We start from the raw sequence: 13,904 nt of genomic DNA, 5'->3' as shown, positions 1-13,904 counted from the left end.
GTGTCAGATACTTAGAGATGTCTGGCCTCGTGTGGAGACCCTGACTCATTGCTTCCCCTGTTCAGCCTTAGCCACAGACCTCAGAGCTCTTCAGTCTTGATGAAATTAACCCAGATGGGTTTCCCAGGGCAACCCCCAAAAACCTGCAGAGGATGTGGGACTGTGAACTGGGGCTAGAAGACCAAGCAGGAGCTTATAAGAGACAAGGAGGAGGGGTATTCTCAAGAGAAGCGCATTCCAAGGTCCACCTGGGAAAGCGCCAGGTGTTTCGGGTGATGGGAGGCTCTGGGCAGAGGAGGCAGTGTGTGTGCATGCACTGCTGTGTGAATGTGTGTGCACAGCACTTCTGGGTGTGTGCATGCACTGCTGTGTGTGTGTGCGTGTGTGTGCAGCATTGCTGGGTGTGTGTGCATGCACTGCTGTGTGTGCAGGCACTGCTGCGTGTGCAACATTGCTGTGTGAGCATGCACTGCTGTGTGTGTGCTTGTGTGCAGCATTGCTGGGTGTGTGTGCATGCACTGCTGTGGGGGGGGCGCTGATGTTGGGACACCAGATGAAGGGTGGACAGTAGTTGCTTCCCCCCACCCCCTAGAGAGACCCATCACGGCTCTTTGTGCAGATTGGAAGCCAGGGGCAATGGGTTCTGCGAAGGGAGGGAGTTCTCTGACCCAGGTGGGAACAGGAAGAAGCCGGGAGAGTGTGTGTGTGTGGAGGGGGGACTATATGGAGGAGAGACTGCTACTTCGGCCCTCCCTCTCCTCACCCGTCTAAAGACCCGGCTAACACTCCCTGCCCTCCCCCACAGCCCCATTCTAAGTAGTCCCATCCAAGTTTCTGGTTGCCAGTAGCTCACTCTGTGATCCTAGCTACTCAGGAGGCTGAGATCTGAGGATCACGGTTCAAAGTCAGCCCGGGCAGGAAAGTCCGTGAGACTCTTATCTCCAATAAACTACCAGAAAACCGGCAGTGGCGCTGTAGGAGCTGAAGAGCACGGGGACAGCGCCCAGGCCCAGAGTTCAAGCCCCACGACCGACCAAAAAAAAAAAAAAAAAAGTTCCCCGTCACTGGCTGGGGCCTTGGGGTTCCTTCCTTTCCGCGGCTGAACAGCACCCCGAGGAGAAAGGTGAGTCCCAGGCGGAAACGTGAACCCCCCTTGGCAGCTGGCATTGACTTTGCCCGCGTGCTCTGCACCGATCGGCGGTGGCCCGGCGCGGGGTGTCCCCACCCTCGAGGCCCGCGGCCCGAGCCCACGCCTTCCCGGTGCCGCGAGCGCCCGGAGGGTGCGGGCGAGGCGGGGGGGCGGGCGCTCGGGGCGCGGCCGGCGGCTCCGCTGGGGGCCGCGCGGGTCCCGGCTTCTTCCTCCCGCGGGCCAGGCGGGGGCGGCATGGCCGGGCGGCGGGCCGGGGTCGCGGCGGGAGCCGGGGCGCTGCTGGCGCTGCGGGCGTGGCTGGCGCTGCGGGCGCTGCCCGGCGCCGCGCACCCGCAGTGCCTGGACTTCAGGCCGCCCTTCCGGCCGCCGCAGCCGCTGCGCTTCTGCGCGCAGTACTCGGCCTTCGGCTGCTGCACCGGCGAGCAGGACGCGGCGCTGGGCCGCCGCTTCGGGGCCCTGGCGGCCCGCGTGGACGCCGCGGTGTGGGCGACGTGCGCCGGCTACGCGCTGGACCTGCTGTGCCAGGTGAGCGGGCGCGGGCCGGGGGCGCGCGCGGGCGCGGGGCGGGGGCGGGCCGGGGGCGCGCGCTCGCCACTGCTCTAGCTTGCGGTGGGGGTGGGGCTCAGTTCATATCTGAACCCCACTGGGGCTCAAGAGTGAGTCCCAGACCTTGGGCTGATCTGGAGGGTGACTTGGCGCCGGCCGGGAAGACAGGGCATCCCCACATGTCTCTGGGCTTGGACATTCCTTAGCTTTATCACTCGGGCCTTCTTGGGGCCTCAGTTTCCCCTCTGGAAGCACTGTTCCCTATCTCCTGGAGACAGGGACCCCTCCACCCCAGGATGCCCTGGGGTACTGCTTTCTGCGTCCCATCCCCAGCAGCCTGGCCTTTGCCCAAGTACCAGGTGTTTCCTGCTCCTCTGGGCTTGGCACGCTGGGGCCTGGGGTTGCCTAGGGCTCTGGGGGGAGCCCCTCCTGCTCAGCCCCGGCTGACGCTGGGCCTGGGATCCCCAGGTGCTTCCACTCCTGGATTCTGGACCCTGCTGGCCTGGGAATCCACCCTCACCTGGCAGGGCACCGTGAAGCGCTCTCAAGACCACCCGAGTGATGTCCTGCTTTGGTCCACCCCGGACCTGCCATAGTTATTTTCCTCCTGAGCAGGCTGGGGTCCAAGGCCTGGTCACACCACAGTTGCCCGGCCAAATGCAGAAATGAGGCCCAGGCTGGGAAGCCCTAACTAGGGCTGGCCCTGGCCCAGAGCTTGGGCAGTGAGGGGCCTGGGGGCGGGGGTGGGGTGGAGTCCCGCGGGGCAGTGTGGAGTTGCAGCCTTCAGCCAATACAGGCAAGGGGAGAAGGGCTGACTCAACTTTGACATCCGGGGATTTGGCCCTTGCTCTGCCCACCTCTTGGCTGTAAGACCCTGGGAAGTCCACTGTTGCCCTCTGGTTATACTCTCTCCTTAACTGCCAACCCCCGGCCCCCAACTTGCCAGACAGATTAAAACAGTTAGAGGGCTAGTGAGACTTGACAGGTGGATTCCCCTCATATGTGGGTGGAGTTTGAGGAAGACCCAGAGAAAGGCAGGGACCTGGCCCACTGGGAAAGTCCTGCAGCCCACGGTGGCAGGAGGACTGGGAGCCCACACAACATCAGGATGGGATGTAAGAGGCACTCAGATGAGGTGAGTGGTGGCAGGGAATGCTCTGGAGGCTGGGCTGCGCACTTCCTGGTGGGCACTGATGAACCCCCGGCGCTGTGCATCTCAAGGGAGCTGACAGACTGGCTTCCTGCCGGCTACCCCAGCCCGAGGACTCTTTGGATCCCAGTTCTTTGGTTGCCCTGTTCCCCAGGACATGCAGCAACCCATTCTACATTTGTTTATTGAGCAATTCCTATGTGCTGGACTTAGCAGGATAGACAAGGTGGCCAGTGCAAGGAGGAAGAGAATGTCAGCTCTGAGGTGGCCTAGGCTGGGGGCCCAGGGGAGTGGGGGGGGGGAGGGGGTTGTGTGCACGTCTCTTCCTTTGGGAAAGTTCCCAGGACAGCCTGGCCTTGAACAGTCTGTGGTGCTTGCACCTCTAGCCGCAGAGTCTCCAGGGGTGATCTCATGTCTGGAGTGAGCTTGCAGCAGGCGGCTGAGGCTGGGCCGTGGTCTCCCTGATGGGGCCTCAGGGAAAGCATTGGCAAGAGCCCTGTCCTGTCTGCCAGGCAAGGCCGGATCTCGTTGTAGCACCTCCCGATTTCCAACACATCAGGGACAAGGTGCAGCGCCCAAGGTTTCAGCTGGCTTTCAGTCCCCACACTGGCCTTAGAGAGGCTGAGACTCTGCCCTTGGCTTTGTCCTCCTACAGGATGGCTGTGGCTCTTGGGGCTCCTGATGTGTGCCCTCCACAAAGTTGTTTCTTGGTGACAGAGGTAACCTTCGGGTGCCTGGCATGATCAGTGCATGGAGCCCAAAGGGGCCTTCTAGAAAGGCAGTTCTGCGGTCATGCACACAGCAGACTCATTTCCAGGGTCTGGAGGAGATGGCCCTGCCCTGCTGCTTGGCCCAGAGTTAGTTGTAGGCTCACACCTATAATCCTAATTACTCAGGAGGTTGAGATCTGAGGATCAAAGGTTCAAAACCAGCCTGGGCAGGAAAGTCTGTGAGACTCTTATTTCCAATTAATGACCAAAAAGCCAGAAGTGGAACTGTGGCTCAAGTGGTAGAGCTCTAACCTTGAAGGAATAAAAGCAAAACAACAACTCAGTGTCCAGGCCCTGAGTTTTGGCCCCAGGACCTCCCTGCTCCTCCAACAAAGTCCTTTAGTTCAGTTCAGGAAAGAGTCCTACAGGTACTTCCTTGAACCTGCAAGAGGCTCCCCAAGATTATGAGGGGGGCACAGGAAAAAAAAAAGCCAAGTCAGTCAGGGGCAGCTTCTTGGAGAAAGCACCACCAAGTCGCTTCTTATTTATTTACTGGGATTTGCACTAGGCTCGTGCTCTGCCACAGTCACCACTCTGCCAGCCCTCAACATTCTCATATCATTTGAGCATTGACTGAACAAAAGCATGTCTCATCTCAGCTAATTCCTCCTACCAACTCTGCCAGGCTACAGTCCCTTTTCCCTTTTATAGTATAGGCCCAGAGAAGTAAAACAGCTGGCTAAAGTCACCCAGGCAGCATGTGCTGGATCCCAGAGCCAGCCCCTGGAAGGTCCCACAGACACACAAATAGATCATTGAGCCCCACCCAAGCGGGCCACCAGGCCACCTCTGGCAATGGAGAGGTGACAGTGGTGGGGAGCTGCTCCTGCGAGCAGATTTCCTGGTTCCGAAGCCGTGTGTGAGGTGTGGACCCACAGGGCCAGGGGTGGAGGCAGCCAGGAGAAAGCTGAGAAGCTGAGACTTGTGGGCTGGGCCTGACTTCATGAATAGCAGCTTGCCAGATGTGCAAGTGGGCGGACCAGGACAGAGCATCCCATAAGAACACTGTGTACAAGACTGTCTTCCGAAAGAGGGGGGTGGCGGACATTAGCGGCCTTGAGGACCCAGGACCATGAGTCATGAGTATCAGGGACAGTGTCATAGCAACCATGGGCAGGAAGGTGTGGCAGGCACCCTCTGCTGCCCTGATTGGCCAGCAGCTGAGCAAGGATACTAGCTTGTTCCTCTGTGTGTTTTCCCCTTGCCTCCTGGGAGGCCTACTGAAGGATCCGTCATCCTCTCCAGCCTTCCCTGTCCCCTCTTGTCATTTCCTAACCATGCACTGCGCTGGTCTGAGTCCCGTACTCCACACGGGCCATGAATAAAGGCCACTCGACTCGGCAGGCTGGCCCCAGAGACCCCGTGCTTCCTCTGTGCGTGGGCCATACTCCAGTGAGCGGAGGCGTCTTCGATCGGCATCTGGAACTCTGTTCTGTCCCTCCCTGTGTCTCTAGCTCGTAAGTCTCTGCCCAGCAGACACCTGAGTGAAATGTCACAGGAAAGAACACCAGCTGGAGCCCTGGGTATGAACTCCCGTTCTTGGCACTTGGCCTTTGTTGCCCTGACTTCTTCATCTGTCAATCAGGAGTTATAGTGACCGAGCCCAGCAAAGAGGACATGGGACATGTGCGTGATGGCTGCCATCCCTCCCTACTCTGGAGGAGCATCTCAGAGGGTCCTGCGGACCTGAAGCCGAGTCACAGGCAGTGTCAGGCTCAGAGACCAGAAGTACTGCACACAGGTCTGGGCACCACAGAGGGAGGACCTTGTGGGCCCCAGGCTGCAGTTGGTTCCAGGTAGAACCCAGCCGGGCCCACAGCTTCTCCTTGGCTGGTAGAGCTCCATCCAAAGGTGAGGCCAGGTGTCTGAGAGGTCTCATGTCTGTTGCATCAGGTACCAATGATTATTATTTTTGTCAATTGTGGGGCTTGAACTCTGGGCCTAGGCGCTGTCCCTCAGCTCTTCAGCTCAAGGCGAGCGCCCTATCACCTGAGCCACAGCACCACTTCCAGTTTTCTGGTGGTTTATTGGAGATAAGAGTCTCACCGGGCTGGGAAGGTGAGATCACATGCTTTTACTGGACCACATGCACATGCCGACCACCCGGTGCTGGAGAAGGTGATCACCCTGAAATCAAAGCCCACTTTCCTCAAGTTATTAACTGGAACATGACACTAGATGACACTGGGAGTTGGGCACCACTGGTGCTCATACCTGTAATCCTAGCTACTCAGGAGGCGGAGATCTGAGGATCCTGGTTTGAAACCAGTTTGGGCAGGAAGGTCTGTAAGACTCTTAGCTCCAATGAATCACCAGAAAATCAGAAGTGGTACTGTAGCTCCAAGTGGTAGAGTGCTAGCCTTGAGCAAAAGAACTCAGGGACAGTTCCCAAGCCCTGAGTTCAAGCCCCACAACTAACAAAAATAAAAATAAAAAAAGACACTTGGTGGGGGTAAGCCTCAGTTTCTCTCTCATAGAATTCAAGGGAAAAGTAAATGACTAAAAGAAGTAGAGCACTTTACCATTCATGAACCAAAGCCAGCAGAGGCCTCCTGGGCAACATTCCCTAAAGTATTCACCAGGTGCTGGATTCCACGTGAGGATCTGGGGTACCGTGTGAACACGATGAAAAGCGTCCTGTCCTGACAGGATGCGTGCTGATGAAACAGATCATGAATAAGTAGCATGTGGCTTTTCACTGTGGTGTCTGTTGTCGGAAGTGTTTTAAGGGGGTGTGGGGTGAATGTGGAGGTCATCCCTGAGGAAGGAGTGAAGCATGCAGACGTGGGGCGCGGGGAGACACGACACAAACCCAAAGCCTGCCTTGGGTGCCACACAGCACACCTGCCCCAGACGTACAGCTGCCCGTGATTGGCTGTCAGAAGCAGTAAAGATTTGGGGTGTAGCAGCTGAGAGTCAGTTGCTCATGCTTTTAATCCTAGGTATCTCAGGAGGCTGAGATCTGAGGATCAGAGGTTCAAAGCCAGCCTGGACAGGAAAGTCTCTGAGACTCTCATCTCCAATTAACCACCAAAAAGCCAGAAGTGGAGTTGTGGCAGACGTGATAGAGTATCAGCCTTGAGTGAAAAAGCTAAGGATTAATACCCAGAACTGATGTATGGGCGTGCGTACCCCCTTTACCCCCCCACCATTAGAGCAAGGAGGAGATTGGAGGCCAAGGGGATGATTCGTGGCCCAGGCAGAGTGACCTGCCCGGGGTTCACCTCCGGTAAGGATCACGGCAAGCCATGGATGAGCCCTCCCTGTCTCTGCAGGAGTGCTCTCCCTATGCAGCCCACCTGTACGACGCAGAGGACCCGGCCACGCCCCTGCGGACCATGCCCGGCCTCTGCGAGGACTACTGCCTGGACATGTGGCAGACGTGCCGAGGCCTCTTCCGCCACCTCTCCTCGGACCGCGAGCTCCGGGCTCTGGAGGGCAACCGCGCCAAGTTCTGTCGCTACCTGTCCCTGGACGACACGGACTACTGCTTCCCCCGTCTGCTGGTCAATGAGAACTTGAACTCGAACCTGGGCCGCGTGGTTGCGGATGCCAAGGGCTGCCTGCAGCTGTGTCTGGAGGAGGTGGCCAACGGGCTGCGCAACCCCGTGGCCCTGGTCCACGCCAAGGACGGCAGCCACCGCTTCTTCGTGGCTGAGCAGGTGGGGCTGGTGTGGACTTACCTGCCCGACCGCTCCCGGCTGGAGAAGCCGTTCCTGAACATCAGCCGGGCCGTGCTCACCTCGCCCTGGGAGGGCGATGAGCGGGGCTTCCTGGGGCTGGCGTTCCACCCGCGCTTCCGGCACACCCGCAAGGTCTACGTCTACTACTCCGTGGGTGTTGACTTCCACGAGTGGATCCGCATCAGCGAGTTCAGCGTGTCGCAGGAGGACGAGAACACCGTGGACCACCGCTCGGAGAGGTGGTTTGGGGGAGCCCAGGTCGGGTGGGCGGGGGGTGTGTGTGCGGGAGACGCATCCCACAGTGCACTTGGGCGTGCAGGAGACCGATCACACAGTGCGCTCACGCCGTGTCTGTTGTCAGACGTTGTGATTAGTTCACATACCGAGCGGGGGCCTACTGGGGTGGATGGTTTTCCAAGCAGACCTGCCCCTGGTGACGGCCCCACCTCCGAGACCTTCTAGCTCTCCCAGAACTCTTTAGCTTCAGGTCCTGAGATGGTTCTTTGCCTCTGACTCATAAACCCAAGGAATGAGGGTCATGTTTCCCATTTTACAGATAAGGACACGGAGGTTCAGAGAGGAGAAGTGGTCTGTGAGGTTGCACAGCTAGGACGCATCTGAGCTGGGACCCTGAGCCTTGACGAAGGCTCTCCCTCCTCCCTCTCTCCCCAAAGGCTCTGAGCCCACCATGCCCACCACCCCTGCTGGCCTTTCCTGCCCACTTTATCTGCTCCTGCCTCCAAGCCCCTTACTACCCCAGATCCTGTGCTCCCAGACATTTATGCCCTGTTTCCAAAATGAAACCTGGCCTAGCCCAAGAGGGGCCCCTGGGTCCATCTCCATCCAACCCCAGCTTGGTATTGGGGAGCCCTGGGTGTCTGCCTTCTGGCAAAGACTTCAGGTGAAACCCAGGGGTCAGGTTTTTGTGGTTTGTACCAGTACTAGGGCTTGAACTTGGGGCCCAGGTGCTGTCCCTTCACTTTTCTGCCCAAGGCTAGCACCTGCTCTGCCACCACCGTGGTGCATGTAGAATCTGCACATAGGTAGCTGGTGCATGGAAAACTGGGAAGAAGGAAGCAGTTGTGCCAGAGGTCAGGTGATAGGTTCCCATGTCATAACAAAGTAGGTGCTAGCAGTGAAAAAGCAACAGAAAGAACACTAGACTTGATCTAGAAGAATTGAGGTCTAGTCTCAGCCCTGCTACCTAGGGGCTGTGTGACTCTAGGAAAGCCATACAACCTCTCTGTTCTCCTTAACACAAAGGAGTAAACTATCCCCTACTGATCTGTGATGATCACTTATTATGAAAGGACACAAAGAGCCTTTTCCATTATGACATGACATCAGAAAAAAGACATCTTATTGATGATCTCCTTTCCTGTTTGTGGCTTATGTGTGGAAGGTTGTGTGTGTGTGTGTGTGTGTGTGTGTGTGTGTGTGTGTGTGTGTGTGTGTGTGAGTGTGTGTACCGGTTCTGGGGCTTGAACTCAGGATCTGGGTGCTGTCTCTGAGCTTTTTTGCTCAAGGCAAGCGTTCTACCACTTTGAGCCACAGAGCCACTTCCAGTTTTTGATAGACTTTCCTGTCTGGGCTGGCTTTGAACCGTGATCCCCTGATCTCAGTCTCCTGCGTAGCTAGGATTGTAGACATGAGGCACTGCCCTGGCCAAAGGTTAAGTTTTTATTGTGTGTGTGTGTGTGTGTGTGTGTGTGTGTGTGTGTGTGTGTGTGTGTGTGTGTGTGTGTGTGTGTGTGTGTGTGTGTGTGTGTGTTCGTTCTCTTCCTGCAGGATTATCCTGGAGATTGAAGAGCCAGCCTCGAACCACAATGGAGGTCAACTGCTCTTTGGGGATGATGGGTACCTCTATATCTTCACTGGAGACGGCGGGATGGCTGGAGACCCCTTTGGGAAATTTGGAAATGCCCAGAACAAGTATGTACTGCCTTTGCCTGGCGGGTGCATGGTCCACACGCTCCTGGGCTTCTTACACGGCTCTGAGCCAAGCAGAGGAGGACTGTAGAAAGGGATTGGGGCCCCAGCTCAGCCTGCAGCTAGTTAGGGACCCCAGGCAAGGTGCTTTCTCCCATGAATTAGAGAAAGAATAATCTCCACTGAGGCTGCTTATGAAGCAAGCAGGCAATTTTGGTCACCAAGGGTCAGGCACAGCGCCTGCGTGGCAGAGGGGATAGCAGTGAGATTCTGAAAGATTGGATTCTCTTAGGGTCAGTCTCAAGATGATAGGGCCGCCCACTGGGAAGGCTGAGGGTGATCCTAGAACAACAGGGGAGTGGGGTAGGCTGGAGAATGGCCCACAGTTAAAGATGTGGTCTGCAGGAGGGCTCACGCGGGGAGACCTGGGTGCTGAGCGTCTAGCCTCCCTCTCCTTTCCAAATCCCTGCCTTGCGCGGATGCCCCACCCCTCCATATGTGCACACTCTTCCCATAGCCCTTGTCTACTCTCCTCACACAGGCGCATGTGCACGCACTAGCCTGCCCTGCACACCCCCCCAAGCACCCACACACAGTTGTGAATGTGTTCACAGGGATCAGGAGTCTGAGACTTCACATTCTCTTAGGGTGCCACAACCTCCCCCATCCAGAGAGTAACAGGAGCAAGAATTGTGATCGTGGCACTTTTCCCTTGCCTGACAGGGCAAAGAGCATTCCACTTTCTGGTGTTTGCCTTGTGTTTGGCAATGAAGCTGCAAACACAGAATTTAAGGATTTCAGATCGTTTGAATTTAGAAGTATTATCTTGCTGCTAGAAACAGGCTAATCCTTGGCGGGGCGGCGGGAAGGGGGAGGTGGATAGTGGGGTGGCCGAGTAGTTAGGGGAACTGGAAGGCCGCAGTGGGGGATGAGCACGGGGCATCTCAGGGCGGAGTGGTCTTATCATTGTGGAAGATGACATTAGTGATGTGTAAGGAAGAAGGAAATGCGATTCTAGAGTGCTGTGACAATCACAACTGCACCAGCCCCTGCTAGGTGAGGTGGCCTGGGGGTGGGGGTGCAGTTAATGGGTGCATCAGGATCCAGGGTGAAAAGGCTGTGCTTGTTTTCTGCCCTTAAACACATTGCACATTTTTATTACATGATCAACGAAAGCCCCCAGAGCTGATGGAGGTGGGAACACCACGTCTTCCTCCTCTCCCTCCCTCTGCCACTCAGCTTTCCCTTACGTTCTGTATTTGGTGCTCTTGGCTTTGACTAGTGTCGTTCATCGGCTCAGCAATACTTCATGACCACCTACTATGTGCTGATCACTGGGCTATGTCCTGGAAAACAACAGCAGCAACCTGTAAATAGGAATTGTTTTTCTAGTGCAGCCTTTACCTAGTAGCACAGCCCCGTGACTCCGCAGGGCTGAATGGGACCCTAATATGACAATTGAGGACAGTGAGGTTTCACAGAAGGGTGAGGTGAAAAGCTTGGATTCTGGGTGTCCTGGACCCCAGCCTGATGCCTGGCTAGAGGGGTGGTGGCTGGCTACATTCGTTGACCTTTTCTTTTTTTGCCAATCCTGGGACTTGAACTCAGGACCTGGGCACTGCCCCTGAACTTCTTTTTGCTCAAGGCTAGCACTCTACACTTGAGCCACAGCACCACTTCCGGCTTTTTCTGTGTATACGGTGAACCCAGGGCTCCATGCATGCTGGGCAAGCACTCTACCATAGAGCCACCTTCCCAGCCGACCTTGTAAAAATGGGTTCACCGGGGCTGGGAAGGTGGCTCAGTGGTAGAGCGCTTGCCTTGCATGCTCGAGGCCCTGGGTTCAATTCCTCAGCACCACATAAGAAAAAAGAAAAAAGCCAGAAGTGGCGCTGTGGCTCAAGTGGTAGAGCGCTAGCCTTGAGCTGAAACGCTGAGGGACAGCGCCCAGGCCCCACGACTGGACCCAAAAAAAAAAAAAATGGGTTCACCGGAAGTGTTCATTCAGAAGGCCTCAGATCCCCACTGGTCAGCCCCGCAGCCCTGGCCTTGGGTGTTGGGCAGTGCCGGTGCGCCCTGGCGCAGGGGCCCCCCAGCCTGCTCTCTCCCGCAGGTCGGCGCTCCTGGGCAAGGTGCTGCGCATCGACGTGGACCGCACGGAGCGCGGGCCTCCCTACCGCATCCCACCGGACAACCCGTTCGTGGGCGACCCCGCCGCTCGGCCCGAGGTCTACGCCTTCGGTGTGCGCAACATGTGGCGTTGCTCGTTCGACCGCGGCGACCCCGCGTCGGGCGCGGGCCGCGGGCGCCTCTTCTGCGGGGACGTGGGCCAGAACAAGTTCGAGGAGGTGGACCTGGTGGAGCCGGGCCGCAACTATGGCTGGCGCGCGCGCGAGGGCTTCGAGTGCTACGACCGCAAGCTGTGCGCCAACGCCTCCCTGGGTGACTGCCTGCGCCCTAGGCCACTGATCGACCTTCTGCTGGCACCGAGCCTGTGCCTGCGCCCCGGGGTGTTGATCCCACCTCCAGCCTGGCCGGCACCCCGCCTGTGCCTGCGCCCCAGCCCCACCCTCCCTGGGCACCGTTCACCTTACCCCCTGTCCAACTCCCTGCCAGTGCTGGGCACCAGTGGCTCCTTCTTGCCATCATCTGCTCCACCCCTCAGCCCCTGGTGCCTGGGGTCCTGGCTGTCTCCTCGCCCTGCACCCCTGCACACACAGCTGCCCCTGAAGCTCTGGGTGGGGGCCGGGGAGCCAGCTTACAGAGGAACCCCCAGTCCCTGGCTCATCTCAGTTTCCTGCCCCATTACCAGATGATGTGCTGCCCATTTTTGCCTATCCGCATAAGCTAGGCAAGTCGGTGACCGGGGGCTACGTGTACCGTGGCTGCGAGTACCCCAATCTGAACGGCCTCTATATTTTCGGAGATTTTATGAGTGGGTAAGTGGCCTATGCCCTGAGTGCCCCAGGCCTCTAGCTCCCCCTGGACTATGGTTTTTTTTTTTTTTTTAATTTTTTAAAGTGTGTATGCATGTGTGTGCGTGCATGCACACGTCCAGGTGCGTGCCCGCTCTGACAGGACCCCCAGTGAGGTCCAAACGTGTGCCTTCCTCAGAAGTCAAGAAGTCCTAGGGGGCTGGGAAGGTGGCTCAGTGGTAGAGTGCTTGCCTTGCATGCATGAGGCCCTGGGTTCAATTCCTTAGCACACCACATAAGCAGAAAAAGCCGGAAGTGGCACTGTGGCTCAAGTGGTAGAGCTCTAGCCTTGATCTGAAGAGCTGAGGGACAGTGCCTATGCCCTGAGTTCAGGCCACACGACTGACCAAAAAAAAAAAAAGTCTTAGGGGCCACCTGACACCTCACTCCAGCCTTCCGATCCTTGCTGGCCGTCTCTGGCAATCCCAGGTGAAGAATTCCCTAAGGACAGGCCCCTGGGGTCCTCCCCCACAGCCCACCTGGGCTGGCAAGCCATGTTGATGAGCAGGATCAGAACATGGATGGTTTTCTCTCCACCCAGGGCTCCTCAGAGGTCCAGGACCTCGCCACTACACCAGCTGGCGGCAGGCAGAGCTAGAGGGCCCTGGTCACTGGTATCTCTCCAGAAGTTTGCCCATTTCTGCTAGGTTTTCCTTCATTTGAATTTCTTGGATCTTTGTTTCCTGTGGCAACTCTGATTTTATTGATCTGAATCTCATCTCTTCATCAATCTCTGGTGGTCTGCCAATTTTACTTTTACAAAAAGACAGCCTTTTGTTTCATTTATTTTATATATAGTTTTTTAGTCTCTATTGACTTTTGCCCTAATCTTTTCTCTCTCTCTCTCTCTCTCTCTCTCTCTCTCTCTCTCTCTCTCTCTCTACCTAGTAGTTTGGGGCTTGGTTTGTTCTTGTTTTTCTAGCCGTTTTAGTTGCATCATGAGATTATTTACTTGAGCTGTTTCTGTTTTCTGTTTCCTCTCTCTCTCTCTCTCTCTCTCTCTCTCTCTCTCTCTCTGTCTCTGTCTCTCTGCCAGTCCTAGGGCTTGAACTCAGGGCCTGGGCACTGTTCCTGAGCTTCTTTTTGCTCAAGGCTAGCACTCTACCACTTGAGCCACAGTGCCACTTCTGGCCTGTTCTGTGTATGCAGTACTGAGGAATGGAACCCAGGGCTTCATGCGTGCTAGACTAGCGCTCTACCACAAAGCCACATTCCTAAGCCTGCTTCTATTTTTTTTGGGGGGGGTATGGTCGTGGGGCCTGAACTCTGGGCCTGGGCGCTGTCCCTCAGCTCTTCAGCTCAAGGCTAGCGCTCTACCACTTGAGCCACAGCGCCACTTCTGGCTTTTTTCTTTTTGCTTATGTGGTGCTGAGGAATGGAACCCAGGGCCTCAGGCATGCAAGGCAAGTGTTCTACCACTGAGCCACCTTCCCAGCCCCCTATTTTTTTAATGTGTGCACTTAGAGCTATAAACTTTCCCCTTAGCACTGCTTTTGCTGAATCCCAGAGATTCCTTATGTGATGTGCTTTCATTTTCATTGAATTGTAAGAGCTTTCCGATTTCTTCCATGACCCAGGTGTTATTCAGTAGTGTGTTATTCAGTGTCCATGTGTTTGAGTGTTTTCTGCAATATGTCTTGTTGTTGAGAAGTAGTTTGAGTCTGCTGTTGTCAGACAGGATATAAGGAGTCATCTCCATCT

General features: G+C 56.4%; 1 protein-coding gene across 2 annotated transcripts in view; it reads left to right on the top strand.

Moving 5' to 3' along the window:
* Window positions 1-1,384: 1,384 nt before the first annotated feature.
* Hhipl1 (HHIP like 1) overlaps window positions 1,385-13,904 on the top strand; it is a 29,594-nt gene continuing 17,074 nt past the window's right edge. For both annotated transcript variants that reach the window (XR_011367138.1, XM_069997603.1), the window contains exons 1-5: window positions 1,385-1,675; window positions 6,892-7,538; window positions 9,088-9,231; window positions 11,342-11,670; window positions 12,041-12,167. Coding sequence is in view for 1 of the 2 variants with exons in the window: in XM_069997603.1 (XP_069853704.1) it covers window positions 1,385-1,675; window positions 6,892-7,538; window positions 9,088-9,231; window positions 11,342-11,670; window positions 12,041-12,167 (1,538 nt within the window). In the remaining variant the exon portion in view is untranslated. The remainder of the gene's footprint in view (window positions 1,676-6,891; window positions 7,539-9,087; window positions 9,232-11,341; window positions 11,671-12,040; window positions 12,168-13,904) is intronic.

The sequence above is a fragment of the Dipodomys merriami genome, unplaced genomic scaffold, assembly GCF_024711535.1.
Source record: "Dipodomys merriami isolate MVZ:Mamm:240054 unplaced genomic scaffold, mDipMer1.0.p SCAF_50, whole genome shotgun sequence".
Taxonomy (NCBI): Eukaryota; Metazoa; Chordata; class Mammalia; order Rodentia; family Heteromyidae; genus Dipodomys; species Dipodomys merriami.
The sequence above is the reverse complement of the archived record's forward strand: the minus strand, read 5'-3'. Positions and strand labels throughout refer to the sequence as shown.